Raw genomic sequence first — 19,783 nt, forward strand, 5'->3', positions numbered from 1 at the left:
GTCACCTGGAGCAAAACCAGATGGAAGATGCTTGCTTTGAACCAGACATCAGAAGGTTCCTGCAGCTCAGCCCACAGGCCATGTGGTCAGTATGGATGTACCTCCTGCAGACCACTGGGTTCTCTTTAGGTCCATTTTAGATTTCTCAGCCTGACAAGGCTTTTTTTCCTTGCAAACTAAAAAAGTCTCTCACATACCAATTTATGTAAGAGCGTAACACCAATGATTAGAATGTTTTTGTAGCAGGTTTCCAAAATTCTTGCTGCACAGGGTAGAAACTACTGATGTGGTTCAGGACAAGCTGGACTGAGCACTGTAAAGCACCTGAGCTTGGGCAAGACGCAATATCTATTAGGAAGCAGGTGAGACTAGGTAAAGGAGAACTCCACAACTCTGCTGACGTGGGTTCTTGGTACAAAGGTACTTCTGTGACTTTTTTATTACACTGCAATGTTAAGCACAGCCTGTGATTTTCAAAAGCTAAAGATCAATCTTTAAAATGGAACTCACTGGACTAATATTTTGTCAATTCAACATACGTCCCTCTAGCCAATGGATTATTTTTTTCCTTTTATACACTTCTTCTGCAGTAGCCAATAGTACAGAGCTATAGATGTGGCTACAAAAAAAGTGACTTCTGTCTTGTGAGCACTAAATAAACTTGTAATTAAACAATCTTCGAGATTGGGAAAGCTTAAAAAAAAAAGTGTTTAGAAACAAAATAAATGCAAAATTTCAATACAATGCCATTGGTTTTAACTGTTCCCAGAAGGAAGATCTGCTGAGTATCATAGTAGAATTTCTATAGAAGTCACTGACCTGTTAGTAGCTCCTGACCATTAACATGAATTTGTTATGGCAATGCCCAAATTTGAGTAACACAGTAATCCAGTCCTCTCTCTCAACTATTTGTGCCCCTCAGCCAAACTCTAAAACCTCAAAGCCTAAACCAAGAAACTGAATCAAGTTAATTGCAAAGTCCCTTTGCTGCCAGGAACTGGTGGTACTTCTGAGCCACTTAGAAACCTCTAAGTTGATGGTTAGTCTGGGGAAATCTTGACTTGTGGCATCTGAGCCATGATAACTGATGGTTCTATAAGCAGCAGTGTAATTATAACTGTAGCACCGTTCTGCCTTTCAGACTTTGGCATTAACAGCATTAACTTCTCCACCCCACTGCACCTGGAGCAATTAGTCACCAGTGTTTTAGTATTACCTCTGCCAGCTGAAATAATGCTGATGTTCCACACTGTTTCGTTAAATCGGAAGGCCCTGAACGGGATGTACTCGAAGAAATCTATGAAGAGAAAAACCAACACAAATAAAGCATTCTTTTATCAGTACCAATTCTTTTATGTTTATGATACAGCTTTTGAATGGATTGTTTCTCCCCACCTTCCCAAAATTCTTTCCTAAGATTATATATTGAAAAAGAAGTGCAGACCTGTACACACTGGTATAAATAAAAGCCTGCTCCAACACTACTCTGGTGGGTAACACCACTGTACACTAAAAGATTCCTGCAGATTTGGGGTTTTTCTTGTCAGGACTCCCTTTGAAGATCAGGATGAACTGAAGCACATGCTCTCTCACACAGAACAGACCCCAGCAGCTGAGCAACAATTTACACCAGCATGCAACCAAGCTGGTGGTGTTTTTGAAGGCTCAGTAGGACATCGGATTCCAAAATTTTTTTCCAAAAATATTTTATTTAGTTATCATAGGTTAAGGAGGCTATTTTATTTATTATCCAATTCCAAAAATATTTTATTTAGTTATCATAGGCTAAGGAGGCTATTCCTTTCAGGCTATGGCATTGCCTGTTGATGTCCTAGAGGACTCTTATAAAAGAGATGCTATGAACCCGAAGTTAAGTAGGAGCCCTCAAGTCTTTGGTAATCTTTAGTACTCCTCAAGTAAAAGGAGGCTGTCATGGAAGCGTGTAGATGATTATCCTCCAGAATCATTTTCCAGTATCAGGCCTTGATACTCTTCTGTACTTTAGAGTGTTTTGTATCAGTTTCGAGCTAGGTGCAAAGAAATGCACCTTGCATTTTTCTAAACAAATTTCAAGTATCAGGATTGGCCACTAGTATGAAGAAAATGGTCTATTTTTAATGACATATCCCATCATCTCTGACCAGGCTTGTGGGTTTTTTATACCTCCTTCTTTAGCCTCCATAAGAAAGTCATGTTATAAGGGACTGGGGAACTAAGTAATGTATTTGCACCCTTTTGGCTCTCCCTATCCCCACAAACTCAGTTTTCATTGCTCTCAATTGACACAGGACTACAAAGTTGACCGCAGAATTTGGCCTATCACTGCCGTAAAAGAAATAAACAAAAAAAACAACACTGTCTCTACATCTCCTGGAAGGTGCAGCTCTTCACAGCATCTCCCAAGCTCTGACCATTAGAGCTCAAGCCTCCACATGCTGCTTACAGCCAAGTGCTGTTAGTGCTGTGGCCTCCTTGCCTCAGTGAGGTGATGCTGCACCCCTGCACTGCCTCCCTTCACTCTCATGCCTCCGCACTAAAGGCTAAAGACAGAGCAAGAGACTCAGCAGAGCTGAACACCAACAGCCTCCCAGGCTTCAGAATGCAGAGTGGCTGCTCCAACCATTCGCAGAAACACAGAAATCCTCAGAATTTTTAGAAAATAATTTAACCCCCCTTCTGCATTTTATTTTGATCACCATCTGTGAAATACTGTGAAATATCAAAAATGAAGGGATAGGGAAGGGGGGGGGGTGGGAAGAAGATAAAATTGGTTAATCCACATAGCAAAGAGATGAAGGAGGAGCAGAGCAGTGTGGTATGATGAAGAAGACAGGCTCCCATGCACCAGACGCTTGCCATGCCAGCAGCATGGAAACAGTAGTCCAATCCCCTCCCATGCACAGCATCTGCAGCTTGGGAGTTACAGCAGCATAGCACAGCTCTCTGCCAAATCCATTTGCAAACCTAAGACACCCTCGAGGTGATTATGAACATGGTTTATTTGGGATGCTCCAAACCAGATCCTGAACTGCTATCTGAAAACTTAAGCTGAACCTCCCACATATAATTTATCCAACCGCAATACAAAATTAGAGTTCTCCAAAACTGGGGAAAAAAAGAAGAAAAAAATCAATAAGCACTGATGTGCTACAAGACCTAGAGACATGGAGGATGTGCGTAGCACATCTGCTGTGTTTTTCCCTCTTTGAATCAGAGCCTTTAACATCCATTTTGTGGATTAAATTAGGCTTGCAAGAATCCATCCAAGCAATCACTGAGAAATTACAGAACCTGTCCAAGATACCATGTCATGCTGCCAGACTTAGCTTCACTTTTTCTGCCACCTGCAGTACAAACTGTGCACTCCTGTGGACAAGCATCTGTCCTTCCACTAAATTAGGGCTTCACAAGCTTCACAGTCACATCACAACTTCTAATGCTGACTTCTAAAACTCAGGCTGCACTCGACAACAGCCTTACTCCAGAACACTACTACTCAGACTGCTGCTGTCCTGTTAGAGGCCATGTTAAAAACTTCTGGTGTCCCTGAGTAAGCACTACATACCCTTCTGCTGTCCCAGAGCTGCAACAGCCAAATAACCTTATGGATCACTGATCACAGTTAGGTGTAATCACCCTTGCACAGGCGCTGCTGGCAATAGAGCACAGAGCCACAAACTCTACCACTGCCAGAGACTGCCTGTACAGTAAGGCAGATTTTCTTCCACTCATGTAAGTTCCTATAAAGCCACAGTCTTGCAAGAGTATCCATAGAACAAGACATGAAATATTTTCATTTCAATGCTTCCAGTCTCTGCCTTTTTCCTGAGAGGGACTGACCTCACCAGCAAGAATATAGGGCTGGCTGCAAATACACAGGATACAGAGAACCATTTTCCTTACTGAAATAGGATGTGAATTTGAAATAAAAATCTAAAACACCACAACAATAACCAAGCAAAAAAAGTGTAGAAGTAATGTGCTAGCATAGTCCCTTATTTATCTGGAATACAGCATGTATCTTCCTCTTTCAGTCATCACAAAGAATAGTATTTGCACATCAAACCTCAAAGATTTTTGAGTGAATCATCCATATCGAAGAGGAGACCCCTACAAGGTTGTATTTAAGACTCACAGAAAATTTCTAAGACTTTGGGGAAACGTGACCCAGCATTCTTGATTACTGCTGACAGCTGCCAATTTCAGAATTTAATATACTGCATCAACTTCCAACTCTTCATATAGATTCCTGATGACCTCAAAGTCTACTTTTCCTATTCTCAGCCCCTGATTAAGCAATGCCCCTTCCAATCATTATAATGAAAGCTTTATTTTTCAAATCCTGGTGTCCAGCTCCTCATTAAGAAGAATACTGTTATCTCCTGTCTTTGCTATTGTCCTGAGCACTGTTTTTATTATAGTTATAAAGCTAATTTTCCTAAAAAGAAGTGTAACTTTCTGTGCTATCTTTAAGAAAATATACACATTCACAAGTGTTTAAAAGACTAGGTCCCTGGGACCACAGCCACTGCTTACTTTTCTTGATATTACATTATTTACTAATCTGTGTTTCTGGAAATACCAAATTTGATACTAGAGCAAACCTTAAACAATTCATACTGTTTTGGTGAGAAAGTTATACACATCTTCCCCTTGTGACACTACTGAGTATAACTTTACCTCTGCCAACTGGAAGAGTGCCGACTTCCCACAGTGCTTTACTGGCTCAGGACTTGGCAACTGGGAAGTATTTGATGAGATCTAGGTTACAAATGAACAGAGGAGAAAATATTTCAGTGGCACACAGGAAAGACAGAAAGGAAGGGAGAAAAAGAATGGAAAATAAGGGATTAGTTAAATCAGTTACTTTTAGTTCTTTCTGGCAAAAGGCCCTTCTTCAGATAGGCAACCCCACCCAAGAAACACTTAACAGATACGTAGAAAACAGGAGACTACAAGCAAATACAGCATTCCTTCCTTAAATTATGCTCATGGATACTCTACGATTGTACTGTCCACAGCTAATATTCTATCATGCCGTGTGTTTTATGTCTGTTTTGTATGACCAAGTGAACAAATCATACCTTTGCTTAAAAATACGCACTATTAGTTGTTAAGGTTAAATAAAATTAAGAAAAGCCTGGGCAATATTTCTCATTAATTAGATATAGAAGAGGACCATCTGTCCTCACAGGCAGTTCTTGTTTCACTTTCTTTAGTCATAAAAAAGGAAATATGTTTGGAGATCAAATCTAGCCTCCCAAAGAGCTGCTGGTGTGCCAGCACCTGTGATGAGTAAGTAACTACCATTACCACTTTAGGGAATTGCCTTTACAGCCAAATTTTTTCAGACCTGCTTCCCAGTGCAGCACTATGAATTCAGAAATGCAAGGATTATTATTTCTGATATATGATTTTTTTTTTGGCATGGCATTACATGGTAGTATTCGACCTGGAAGCCTTGAAAAGTCTTGGGGCAAAATCACCAGTGTTCCTGTGGTATCTCCCTCACCACAAAAAAAAAAACCACTAAGGACCATGACTGGGCAGGTAGTGACAGGACAAGGGCAATGGTTTAAGCTGAAAGCGGGCAGTTTTACAGCAGATATTAAGAAAAACTCTTAACTCAAAGGGTGGTGAGGCACTGGAACAGGTGGCCCAGAGATGCCCCAACCCTGGAAGTGTTCAGGGACAGGCTGGATGGGGCTTTGAGAAAACTCATCGAGTGGAAGGCGTCCCTGCCCATGGCAGAGGGGTTGGAACGAGATGAGCTTTAAGGTCCCTTCCAAATCAAACCATTCTATGGTTCTATGATCTTTCAGATGCAAAAATCATCACGTTTGCCCTTCTCCTTGTATTTAATGCTTTCTTTTGAACTAAGTTATCTGAAGAATTTACCTTTCAATTACCTGTCAAACAATTTATTACACTCCCCACCACATCCCCCTCCACCAAAATCCAGGACATCCATTTCACTTAAAGCTATTTAAAATACTCAAACGTGCACTAATAATAATTTTTAATATTAAACTAAAGTATTTCAACATCCTAGTTTTGCTTTGAGACAGTTCAGTGAACCTGCTCAGGACCCCACTTGACTAAGTGATCTTGTACACTGCACTTTGCAGGAAGATGGTCTCAACATTTTTATCTTTCTATCATAACAAATGTTCATCTCAATTATTTTTTTTCAGCACATTATGAATGGCAGAAAAAGGATAGAACAACACCCCCACAACCTGAATTATAACTTGAGAACATACAGGCGTATCTTGCCTCCTGATGCACAAAGTAAGGAAAGAGTAAAGGAATTCTGACAAGACAATAGGTGCTCCTAATAAAATGTGAGATCTTTGTAGTACTAGTAGAAAGAGAGAAAGCTAACATTTCACATCAGAAAAAAAATATTTTAAGAGTTAAGAAAACAAACAGCAAGCGACACAAATGTGTAACTCATTCTGATGAAGTTGCTGGCCAAGTATCAGAAGGAAAGAATGGCTGATCAATCAGCTCTCAGTGAGATTACAGATCCCATTCCCTGTTTTAAGAACATCTTCTAGCCTTAATTAGAAAAATCAGAACCTTCAGTACTACAGCCACAAACAGCCCCTTACTTATGCAGAGGTTTAACTGGAGGATCATTAGGATCTTTTATTAAAATACAGGTGGGATTTTAGCTACCTTATTACATTTCAGTTTGCAAAAGAAGCATGGTACTAACTTTTTCATCTTCCTCCTAGAACAGGCATTTCATTTCAACACAAACATTTAATAATTTCAGTATGTGGGTAAACAGCAAGTACCTTTGCCTTTACCTGGGAAGATTACAGCTTTACAAATGGGAAAGCTAGAAGACAAAACACTCACTAGTTCTTACACTCCCAATTTCAAGGCATTTTGACCAGAAGTTTTGGATTCAAACTTCCTGTTCTGCACAGAAATAAACAGAGAGCAAACCTTCTCAAAGTGAGTAGGTGAGAATGCAGCAGGGACAAAATCATCCTCAGGCATGCTTTTTTTTTTTTTCCTTAAATGATAACAGCATGCTGGACTAGCAAAAAAATTCCCCCTTGTTGCCTACTACACGTGACTGTTTTTGGGGTTTTTGTTAATTAAATCACCAAGAGAAAAAAATTTAGAAAAGCTGCTGAAAGCAGAGTTTGGTGATTTTGGATTTGTTTTATTTTTAAGATGGTTGAACTAGCAATTCTTTTGCTTCCATACCCCAGAAGCCTTTTCTTTAATAATGAGTAAGAGTTTAGGTAAGTAAATCCAAGAGGCACTCTTCTTTCCTCTCAAGGAAGCAATCACCATCATCTGTTCAAGTTTGCCAAACACACATGCAGTAAGACCAAGAGACAAAGGGGTCCCATCTGCTCTGCTTCCCTCTCATGGCAAGGAAGGGGACAGCAACCAGCCCCTGTGAGCAGACAGCCTGCAAACAGCCACCGCCCTAAGGAACATGGCCCACTGCTCAGAAATCACAGCCTACAGAATGCCTTTCCATAAAGGTTCAAATGAGAAAGACAAAAGTACGGCCAAGTACTTGCAAGGTCAGAGCAGCCAAAAGCGTAACTTGACAACAACCCAAATTTCAAAAAACTCTTAGGAGGACATCACATCATCTTTGAAGACCTCCAAGGCACTTGCCTGCGCACCCACAGGACCAAAGGAGGTCTTGCTCCCAGGATTTTCATCATCTGTTGTGGCAAGTCACTGGGCAGGCCTCATTAGCCATATCCTGAGCAGCTTTAATTGACAACTAGAGCACTTGGGATATACAACCCGATGAAAGACTAACTGAGGCTGTAAGGACAAAAAAATCCCATGCTACGCTACACATAACTAGCTGCTTCTGAGTGACAGGGCACTTGTACTCCTGGGGTAAAGGTGTCTGTTTTAAATGACAAACCTACTCAATGGGATCGCTGTCTTCACAAAGAGGCACTCTTACTCACCCTGCTGCAAAGGCGGTGAAGAGAAAGGCAACATATGAGGAACACCCAGCCAGAACCAAAACTGAGCTGGGATGGCTGCCAGAAGTCTCCAGGCACATAAGACCAGAGCACACTTCACATTTCTTCACAGGTCTACTTGGCTACTGGTAAAATAACTACTTTCTCTCCCTCTCTTTTTTCTTTTGTAGCACTGTACATTGCTGACAGCAGCCCACTGCAAATTGCTTGCCATAATTTAGCTCTCTAAATGCAGTAACGTGTTCATATAGACAGGACGCAGCAAGTGGCACAGTAAAGGAATAGGACATTTGCCAAATTTGACAAAGACAGCCTGTGCAAATGAAAGCCCTTATAGCTGAAAGAGCACAAGCAGCTTTAATAGCAGAGGAGAAAGCTTAAAGAGGTTCTGTAACGTGCTCAATACTTTCCCCTGTACAACCTAAATTAAATCATCAGGCTGTAAGCTCAGAAAAATGCCATTTCTCTACTGTTATAGACAAATGATGTTCATCACTGTCATTAAGGTTTCACAGGAAGAATAACCATGGCCAGCAAGGTGGGATTTTTAAATTTTGGGTTTTTTTCCCTCCTTTCTAGATTTGTCCCCTATTTCCAGCCCCAGAACAAAACCAACCCCTCCAGACTGCACACACATTTAAATATTTTTACAATAAAAGGAGATTAACCCTGACTCTAAAACTGTCCTCAGCAAATCCTAATTAACTTTCTAAGCACCTCTTCTGCCTAACATTTGATGATTCATATGTGCACTCCAATGTGCCAAATGAGCTCACTCAGCATAGTGGAATGCAACTCAATGCACTGTCACATCCGTATGACAATTTTCAGGTTTGTCATTTTGTTTGTTCAACTAGAAGAGGAAGTGATTTTAGGTTCTGTGAAATTCTGAGTATGGCTAAACTGGGTTTTATGTGACAATTTAAGAATGTTGTACTAGGATGCAATACGTGCTCTGTTCAACTCTACAGATATCCAGAATGACTGAGATTTTTTACACTAAGTTAGCAGATTCACTTGCAGTATTATTCCAGTACTTTGCAAAAAAATTAACAATAAACGTTCCCCAGTTTGTATATTTTAACTTGGTTTAAAAGTCTGGCTCCAGCACCTAGTTTTATCCTGCTCAATTCTACTTATTTTCTCAAAAGAACTTTGCAAATTAACTTCTAACTTTCAAAAATGTGGTACATATAAAAACACTTTCATGATTAGTGATATTAACTCTACTGTATCTTTTATAGGGGTGTTTGTAGTCAGATATTTTCTGGCACCAGAATCAGTAAATTGATTTTTCTTCCTTGGCCCTCCTAAGGAAAACACCAAGGCCCATTCTAGCCAAGCTAAAAACACACAGTAGACAACTAGCTCAAAATTTAACAGAACGAAGTGTGAGGTATGTAGCCAAACCTCTGTAAACACCCAGAATAACAAAGAGGGTATCTTTTAATCCCATTATGCTTCTCTGCAATAGCACCAGCTCCAATCCCAGCCTTTTCAGACACACACAGAATGCACCTGTGGCATAGCTGATTCTGCAAAGCAGTATCAGACTCCCCCAAATGGGCAAGAAAGGTATATTGTGTAGAAAATCAATTCACAGAGGCACGCACATTCATCACATGGGAGAAGAAATTCTTAAAAGCAGCATTTAATAAACTCCAAATCTTCAATATGTGGAGGAAGGCAGACAGGTTACATACTTATGGGTAATTGATAGGTTTGATAAGTCACCACCTAACGATGCTGTTAAATATCCTTGTAGCTGTTGTGATAAGCTTCCTTTGACCTGCAAGGATTCTTCAAATGATTCGTGCCCCTAGGGCACTCAGCATTCTGCACTGCTGCAGCCTCTTCCACAGGCAGTGCACAGTGTCATTTCAGAACGTCTTTTAATTGTTGTTTTCCTAGACGTAAATTAAAAGGCCATTTGCATAATCAGTCTGCAGTGATCCTTTGGGTATGGAAGGCTCAATAGTGTTCACAAGTTCAGTACCTCATATATGCTACAGCTGGTAGAACTGGCCAACATCTTATCCAATCACTGATTGTTCACCCCGTGGGTTTCCTAACACAATGCTGTCATGAAGATACACATCTCCTGATGGGAATCCCTGATAAGACAGGGTGCTTAGCCATTCAGTGACAACTCTTACCGGTTCCCTGCTTCCTCCCATCCTCCCCCCACCACATTCAGCCATTATACCTCAGCAAACTGAAACAATGCAGACTCCTCCGTTTGTTTTACTGCCCCCAGGACTCCAGGCTGTGATGTGTTTGAAGAGATCTGTCAGGAAAACAATTATGCTCGTATTACCTAACTGTTCAGTTTAATATCACACTTCAACATGCTAAATTTATAATGTCATAAACAGACTCCTGGTACCCCAGAGTATGCAAACGAGTCCCAACACACCCTTAGAACAAACAGTATCTGCTTTCCAGGAAACAGATAAACAAGTGATCTGTGAAATGGTAATCTTGAATTACTTTTCACAAGGAAAATCTTTCCTAGGATCAACAAAACAGGTTTTTTTTGAATGGCTTTTATTTGCCTGCTGATACGTCAAAGAAGGGTTAGCAACGAATACTTAACACTGTATTGTATTTCACAGTACAGTGGAAGACCTGAGACTGCAGGATGGTGGTGATGATAGAGCACAAATTGCTGCTTAGCACAGAAGGTAAGTGTGGACAGCAACACAATGTGTGCAGGCATTTTGAGATACCAGATCTATCCCAGACACTAAGGTAGCTGCATTTCATACTTTTTAACTTGTGTCAATTAGTTTAGTTGCAAATGACACCTCTGATTAATGTTAAACTTCAATCCAAGTACCAATTATTTTGCCACTGACACACATACCTACCATGCGCTGGTTAGGTGCACCCTTACTACAGGCTGTTTAACATCCTCGAAAAATAAGACTAGCTAATTTGCATTTTCTAATTACTGATCATCAGTAAGCTACTTCTAAACCACATGTTTTAGCAGTGCTGGTGAGCTTGTTTCCTGGTGCCCACTGAAATTTTTCTTCAATGGGTAAGGAAAAGCCAGAGGTCAGAAGCCCTTAGCAAGGGCATATCTGGCAGCACACAGTTCCTGCCTACTATCACATGGGTCTGGTACTTCCCTCCTTCAGCACTGTAAAATGAACTGAAACAATTAGGTGAGCTGGTATTTGTCTTACACTTTAAAAGATTCAGCAGTGAAATTCAAGAAACAGACCATTATCAGGAGGAACTATACAATATAAGACATTGCTCTACTGACAGCGTAAGCACACAGAAGCATCTCAGAAATACGGGAAGATGGACGTTGAGTCATTACCACAGAAGTGTCATAAGTGATACTGGAATTAACCAATTCTAAGAAGCCTCTAAGTATTCCTTTTCATAGCTGGCACACCAGGCATTTCCTCTTCCTAACAAGAAAAGCCAGCAGGCTGTTTTAGAGCCCAATTACAGGTTATCTACTTCACTCTGGCCATTAACTTTCATCAGAAATAAAGAATCAGTGCTCCAATTTATTTCTAATACATTTGAAGGACTCGGATCTTAAGCTGCAACTCAAGGGCTTGTGCACTGATGTTAAAACAAACTAACTGAAAAAAAGGTCCCATCTTCTGTGCGCTAGGATTGCAGTGTATCTGCTCCAGAAGTGATGATGTTTTAAGGCGGAATATGAGGGTGCACAAGGCAATGGGTATTAAAGACACACAAGTCAGATTCACAGCTGGTGTGAATACAGGTAATAAATAACCCCCACTATGACAAAATTTTTTTCCATATACACTTACTTAAAAATTACCCAGTGTCCTGTAAAATCAATGTCTATACAACTAAATATTTCTGTGTCATTATTATGACTATTTCAGAAGTTGGAACAATACCAACAAACAAGTGATGCTTGCAGAGGGCCAGAGTTCCTTGCAATCTCATTTTTATCATTTTATATCAATGAAACCCATTAAGACTTGGAAGAAACCGTATACTTCAAAGAAAAGAACAACAACACACACCACAGTTGCACTTCTGGCAATAACTGGAGTATGTTGACAAAAGTATTGTACATTGCAAAGTTAAAGCACAGTTGCATGGAGCTGTTTGGTGGTTATAGAAGAAAATTTTGGAAATTTAAGAACTACAATTATTTTTGACAAAGCAGCCACAGCAGATTAGAAACATAATGTAACATTCAAATACACATTAAAACCTTAGTTAATAAGGCTCTAGTTTAAAACTAAGTGCAGGAATGACGTATCTCCAAATTACAGCTTAAACCACAGCTCCATTATTGCACTTGGGTTTCCACCATGGTACTAAACACACTCTCCTGCACTTCAAGTCTGACCAAACTGATAAATGATTCAACAGCATAAACCCAAAAATGAGGGAACGAATAAAAGTATCAATTTTAGTTAAAGACATTTGATTTTTCTTTCAGCCAGACATCAGATGCTTCTTAAAAGGAAACACTTGGAAAGAAAATCTTTTTTAAAGAAACTCACCTCTGCGAACTGAAACAATGACGACTTCTGGCAGGCCTCTGTAGAATTAGCTGCATCAGACTGGCAAGTACTGGAGGAAACCTGAAAAAAGGAGTATGCAGAGTAAGACCTCAAAGGTGGTTCTCTCAAGCTAAAAACAACAGTGAGCAAAACAAACCATTTAAGAGAAGAAGGACAAGCTAATATTTCAGAGTCCTGGAAAAATTAAATCATATTTATAGATGAAAACACAGTTTAGTACCCATTTTAATGCATTTGAAAACTGTCTTAGAAGACAGACCACAAAAATACCAGTTTTTTTTTTTTCTCCTTTTATAATTCTGAACTTGTCAGAATAGCTTTATGCAACAGAATACTCAACGGATTATACTGGACTATGCACGTAAGTATCTAGTCTTGGTGATGCTATCAACACTGCTATATCTGTATTTTGTGCAATCATTCTGAGTAAGATTACTTAGAAGGTTAAAAGAAATTTTGAGACAGTTGCTGACACGAATACTTACTAGAAAAATAATCTCCAATCGTAACAGCATGAAAATGAGTAGATAAGGGTAGCACAAGCCTAAAGTTTCTCAAAACATGTACCTAAACATACATTTTAGGGGTGCTTTTGAGAAGCAGTGCAAGAAAGTCATTATACCTGAAAACAAAATACAAGTAAGGATTGTTCAAAACCAAAAGCCTTATTTGAATTAACACAGATCTTACCCATGGTATTCTTATTAGCCAGAAATGTGCTAATCAAGCATTATTCTGTAAAGGAATTCTATCAAATATGATACATTCATTAAGTGTCACATTTGAGTGTAAAAGATTTACATGTGTCACTCCTAGGAAACTGGGGTACTGTTAGTATAAAATAAGGTATGTAACATGGCTAGTAAGAAACAGAAAAAAAGGAAGGAGGATTTGTAAGATTTTCGAAGAAGTAACCGGATCGAAATTTTTTCCCCAACAACTTTTTTCCCCTTGAATTTTCAGTTTATTTAAAAGATTAAAAAATAAATGTGGGGCTTTTTCTTATACATTACCTAAACAAGTATATCAACAGCTTTTATTGGTGAAAGCACACCTAATATTTAGCTACTGACTGCACCTGTTGTTAGTAAGCACAAAGCCCCACAACACACACAGGCCTCCAGCATGTGCAGCTTGCCCTGCTGCTGGTTTGTCTGAGATCCTGAAGCACTGCAATAGCAACAGCAGCATTTGGTTTCAGGAATCTGCTACCCATGCTCCCCTGGAAACACTAAATCCAAGTGTAGCAACCCACAGGCCAAGGGGAACATGACAATTTGCTTACATACACAAACAAACTTGTTTCTTCCCTGCCATAAAACTGAGCAGCAACAGTGACTCCTGCCATCTGTATTTCCCCTGTATTTATTAAACACTGAGCAGGATGTTTTATCAGTGGGCCATGGGAGTACAGCAACCCAAAGGGCCACAAAGAATGTATTTTTAATGTCTATCTTTTGCATTTTTTTGCCTAGGTTGTGCTACTGTTTTCATTGATGTAATGTTTATTACTGACTTTCATCTTCTTTCTGCACAGTCTGTTTAAGATGTCTGTGTCTCAGCAGTATTCTGGACTGTATGGGAAAAGCATCTTGCTGCTGTTGAGCGACCCATCTCTGAAGGTCTGGGACTCTGAAGAAATGAAGAGTATCTGAGGGTTGCTGCTTGCATGTCTGAGCACTCATTTAGTTATTTTAGGCCACCGCACTGGTGGGATTCTTAAAGGAATAACCAAAATTTGGACTTGGTTTCCCATCTAACTTAAATTTTCTGCAGTTCAACCAGCTGCCTTATACAGCTTAGCTTGCAGTGTCTACTGCAGAAGTTTGTAAGTGGAGCGTTTCCAATGCAGCACAGAAAAGGGCACTGCTTTGCTTAGAGAAGCCATGTGGAAGCTCCCTGCCCCCAAATCAGGGCCGTGCATACCTGAACTCTGCCCACCTGCCAGAAAGAGACCGCAGCTTGCCAGCTCCCTTGCCGATCTAGGGCCACATCCACATGGTTGTGTCAGCACAAGCCTGAGCTGGCAAGGCACAAAGCAGCTCTGAGTTCAGAGCCATTGAGCCACTGAGCCCCAGAGCACCATGCTGGAGCGGCAATGCCCTTCCAAGAGGGGCTATCCCGGCTCAGCCCCCACAACACAAGCGCTGTCAGACACTCAGGATGAGCCTTCTTGCTGCCTCAGAGGGCATGTGCTGGGGGCTGGGCACAGCTTGTACACCTGGCGGTACAAGAACCACTTGCTGAGGGAGGCGTGAAGCCCAGTTTTCTACAGTTTTGTGTGCAGAGGACAGATTGCTGGGGCTCAGTAACTCAGCGGAGATTTTGTGGTTGGAACCACTATGCTTTTCCTATCAACTCCTGCTACTCTTTAAAAAGTTAATGCTGTTGCCTTTACTTGACAGAGCACTAATTTAAGCTTGTGTCTTCTACTCTGCTGCTCCCCAAACATTCTTGACCTGTGGGAAACTTACTATCTCCAGGACTTCTAACCTTTGCCAAGTTGAACCTGATCAAAGCAGGGGAACAGATGCACAAATAGTGCCATTTTATACATCTAATTTCCTGCTCTAATAAAATGTCCTCAACATCCCATTTCTTCTCCTCTTTCCTCCTCCCAATCTTCCCTCAAGCTGCACTGAGAGATTTTTCACTTCTGATTCACACTTTGCACAGACCCTGTATGACATGCCAAGACTTTGTTCTCAAAAAGAAGGAAACCACAAGGATAATACCTCTGTGGCCTTCCTTTGCCTGCGGGTTACCTGCTCTAAAACAATCACACCGAACAAGGGTGGCAGAAAACCCCTGGGACAGCCTCACTCTGACTAGTGCGAGGCATCAGTGCTGCTAGACAGGCAGGCTTTGGATGACGCTACGGATTTCGGGATTTCTGGGCACTAACCTTCACAGAGTCCACTAGGTGCTGCTGTAAGGCAAGGAAAGGGCCTGACGAACAAGTAAGGGAGATGTGCAGCAAGGCAAACGGGCAAGTAAGGAGCGCTGCTCACCCAGCTTCAGCCTTGCTGCCATCAACCTGTGGCAAGGACCAGGCTTTGCCTGGCCACAACCACAGCAGCTGGAGCAGATCCGTCCGGCATATCTGCTCGGGTGTTCAATAAAATATGCTCATACACCACTGTCTTGTGTAACTGATGAAAGCATCCAAAATGCAGGGGGAATTGCACAGCCAAGACTTTTGTTGACTACCTGTAAGGTCTGTAGCTTCTCCTGACAATCTGCTTAGTAATTCCAGCTGCTGTCTAGAAATCAGTCACCTCCCGACACTGAATTCTGTTATCAGAAAAGAAACTCTCTAGTCTATTGCAAAAATTTGCAAAAATAGAAACATACTGGCAACATAAGGAGATTGCAACTGAAGTCTCAAAACAATTCTGTAAATATCACTGTTGTGCCTCTTCCCATCCTCCTGCTGGCAGGTCACTTGGTTACCTGACATCTGGGCTTCTGACAACTTGAAGATTAAACACCTCACTTGAAAAACCCCTATCCATTTCTTTAGCATACACTTGGCAGAACATCAGCAGGTGTTGAATACGTTTCATTGGGATTAGCAGACTTCTAAGTACAATGGCCTTCATCCTCTCAAGCGCTGAGCAAATCTGTGCCAGTGCTGCCCTCCCCTCCACTAACAACTTTAAGATTGTAAGGCTATATAAGATCTATGCTTACAAGGCCACCCAAGCCTGCATAATCATACATATGCACAGCAGTCAATCTGCATGCTGACAGGTAATCCTGTGTCTGGCAGACCCCCAGTTTAAGAACCACATATGTGTACATGCATTTTAAGTGTATTCACACACTTTAATGATAATGCAGACTACGTGATATAATTTAGAGCATTCCTTAAAAAATGACAGTCTGTCCTTTTTTTTTAAATAGAAATGCCAAGGCTTCGGATGTACAACACGTATTTATATACTTATATGCATATAAAAACAATACATACATTCTCCACAATAAAGCCAATTTCTGAACCTCTTCACTAACCATACCTCAGCAGTCACGTTAGTACACCGTAATTCTCTCCCCAAGAGGATACCAACTCTAATGCAACACAACCGACTCCTCTCCACTGAAGAGGAATGCAGCTTCCTAACTCTACAATGAATTCTCGAGCTGTTTTCTGAGCCTGTCATACTACCTCCTAGCATGTTCTAACCTCCCAGATCTTGATTTAAATGTGAGACCATAAGCATCGAAATCCAACCATAAATTCTCCTAAAAGCATGCAAAGATGACTATCTTACATCTCCTGTGCCCAAGGGTGGAAAGACAGAAGAGCTGCCCAGTTATTCAACTCTAAATACGTTTAGGATCATTACTGCATTTGGAAAACACATGCCTAAGAAATATTTGTTCTGTATCTATTCACCACTGAAACATAAGAAAATAAAGAAAAAATGAAAGACACACTAGGGCTGCTACACAAAAGAAAGTGAGAAAGTCTCCCAGAACCTGGACACACAGCTGGAGACTAACTCCTGCTAACATGCGATGAGGAGCACTGAACTTTGTTCATTTGGGTCCCTTTAAGAATACCAATCACCCTGATGGATCTGGAAGAGGTATTTTACAAAGGAGACCCTCAAAAATAATCAGAGATGTGCAGTTTCCTGGAAAAGTGCTCTGTCCCTTAACCACTTGTCAGATAGGGCAGGACAATTACAATATGGTAACTCACTAGTAAGTATGGGCTAAGTTATGGCCCGTCATGATTTTAACAACAGCCAAAAAATCCCCCAACTAGTTTTGTCTGGGCTGTATTCATGACAATTATTTTGCTCTGCATTTACGGGGAAAGCAGATTACACAGCTTGCTTCTTTGATGTGGAGGGTCAGGTTTCAAAAGAAGAGTACAGGCCCAGAAGAGTAGAGTGTAGTTTATACATAGAGTGAATATTTAATCACAGGTCATATCGCACACTTCTATCAGAAAAAATGGGGATTATGTAGGCACATGGGAAGCATGTCTTCTGCTCAAAATTAGAAAGTTTTGATTCAAAGAACTTCCATGTACTAAAACAATGACACAACCTGCTTTTTGATGTGTCTCAACCTACATGCAGATTTATAATTCCTACACTGCCATCTGAAATCATACTACTTGAGGCATTTGTAAAATCAAGACACCTCAGCTCTCAAGGTCATAGCAAAGATCTTTTTTAAAGAAATGTAGTATCAGTGACTACAGTATACCTTCCCTCACACTTAAATGTAACAGCATATAAAAACAGCTTCTATGCTCCAAGCTGAGAGATTACAAGTTTGAGAAATATAGGACAGTAAAATTTTAGCACAAAATAATGTATTTCTTTTCACTTTTCTGTCCACTTTGCATTAGTGTTTCTTATTTTCATGCTGCAGCACAGAAGGCCAGTACCCACACACCACAAAAACTTCCATGGCTGAAACTGGTGTGCACAGCATTGAAGAGTCTAGGCATTACAGGAACAATGCATCTCAAATGCACTACACATATAGATTAAGTTAATTATTGCTTTTCCTTCCAATAACAACAACAAGAAGAGAGCTTTCTCCTAGAGCTAGAGATTTATGGCAGTGACTATTTATTATACTCAACAAAGAAGCCACCTTTAGAACAATTTTCAAAGCTTGCCTATAAAACAGATGATATTAATAATCAATCTGAAGAAAGACCTGAGATCTCTGCACTACTGGAGATATGCACAAACACTTACTAGACTTCTTTGTAAAAATGTAAAACATGTTTGTGATGGCAACTGAACTACAAACTTCTTTTCAGACTTAAGGGTTTAGTGAACAGGAGTAGACTGCAATACTTCAATTACCGGTTAGCACTTGCATGGTTTCAGAATGCATATACAGTGATGCTGACTTTGTAGGAAATTATTTATTTATCTGTTAGTGCCAAGGCCACAGTTATGTGAGGCATTGCACAAGCATATAAAATCCTTGCCCAAAAAAGCTTGCAAACCACCTGTTTGTTAACACAGTCACTGTATTTCAACCCTTCTACCTCTGACAATGTCTCTTCATGAGGCAGGCTTGACTGGTGTGATCAAGTATCAGCAGAGTTAATACTGAACTGTGCCCAACCTCTACATTCACAGTTGGGATACAAGACACACTTCATTCCCAGCTGAGGTTACCTGAAGATGCGTCCTAACCTTCCTTCCCCACTGGTCAAATATTACTCTTAAAAGCCTTTTAAACTGACAACTTGTGTTTAAGGGAGAGAAGAGAGCTCCTTACCTCTTGTGCAGTAAGTGCATGTTCCCCAGCTAGAAGCAGCATACTCAGGCCTCCCATTTGTGTAGGATCTGTTAAAAGAGTAAAACCAAGTCTTAAGTTGCTTGTTTAAAAAATCTACCACTTGCACCACTAAAGCCCCAGAAGACTACTTGTCACAGACACTCTCAGCAAGCTGCCATAAAAGGCAGTTCAAGAGAATCACAAATAACCATTTCTGTACCCTCTGGGAAGGCTTTCAAAGCTGTTTGAAGGATTTAATTGGATTTGTGTGCTTAACACCCCATTGCATGGATTTACAATTTTACTGCCAAAGGTTTTATGTACTACAGAGATGAATATCTTTAAAACAGCAACTGTAATGATCTCATACATAAATATACACAAAGATGCTCTCATAATGCACAGGTTTATAAGTCGATGGATGCTCCCACCAAGGGAGGGGGCTCTTCCTTGGCAACTGAACAAATAAAAGGATTGAACAAAACAACACGATCAAGCTCTGAAGTAAAATTTCTATTTTCATTTGTCTTTAATTTAGAGCTGTATTTAGTGGTGAAAAGTGCCAGCCTGACAGCTCTGAAGCATGAAGCCAGAACAGCACAAGCACTGGCCAGGCAAGCTGCCTGCCTACTTGTTGCCCTGCCAATACAATATATAATTGAGGAATGTAAAATTGAGATATAAATGTTCTTTCTCCAAATATTTGATACTGACAGCTTTTCCCCTCCGGCCTTCCTGCACCTCAGGAGCTCAGAAAATGACAAGAATTGAAAGCAATAAACTCTGACACTGCATTACTCATGGAGTAGCTTTTCCACTCAGAACAGTGGTTGCTCTTCATCACTATGAAGACTAATTGTCTGATTTTGGGGGAATGCCTTGGAAGCAATGCAGGCGCCTGATTTAACAGTGCCATGTAGAGAGAAGAAGACAGACAGTGGCCAAATGTCTCAAATAACAGCCACGATGTGAGTGGAATTTTTTGATCTTTTCAGCTGACATGGGCCAAACCTG

General features: G+C 40.6%; 1 protein-coding gene across 21 annotated transcripts in view; it reads right to left on the reverse strand.

The window, feature by feature from the left end:
* BBX (BBX high mobility group box domain containing) overlaps positions 1-19,783 on the reverse strand; it is a 153,158-nt gene that overhangs the window by 42,346 nt on the left and 91,029 nt on the right. For 17 of the 21 annotated variants that reach the window (XM_032098345.1, XM_032098353.1, XM_032098351.1 and 14 more), the window contains 5 exons: positions 18,770-18,837; positions 12,488-12,568; positions 10,183-10,263; positions 4,681-4,761; positions 1,217-1,297 (listed from right to left, as the gene is read on the reverse strand). In XM_032098345.1, coding sequence (XP_031954236.1) covers positions 1,217-1,297; positions 4,681-4,761; positions 10,183-10,263; positions 12,488-12,568; positions 18,770-18,837 — 392 coding nt within the window. The remainder of the gene's footprint in view (positions 1-1,216; positions 1,298-4,680; positions 4,762-10,182; positions 10,264-12,487; positions 12,569-18,769; positions 18,838-19,783) is intronic. The other 4 variants (XM_032098341.1, XM_032098337.1, XM_032098336.1 and 1 more) reach the window with 3 other exon arrangements.

Source organism: Corvus moneduloides, chromosome 2 (genome assembly GCF_009650955.1).
Source record: "Corvus moneduloides isolate bCorMon1 chromosome 2, bCorMon1.pri, whole genome shotgun sequence".
NCBI lineage: Eukaryota > Metazoa > Chordata > Aves > Passeriformes > Corvidae > Corvus > Corvus moneduloides.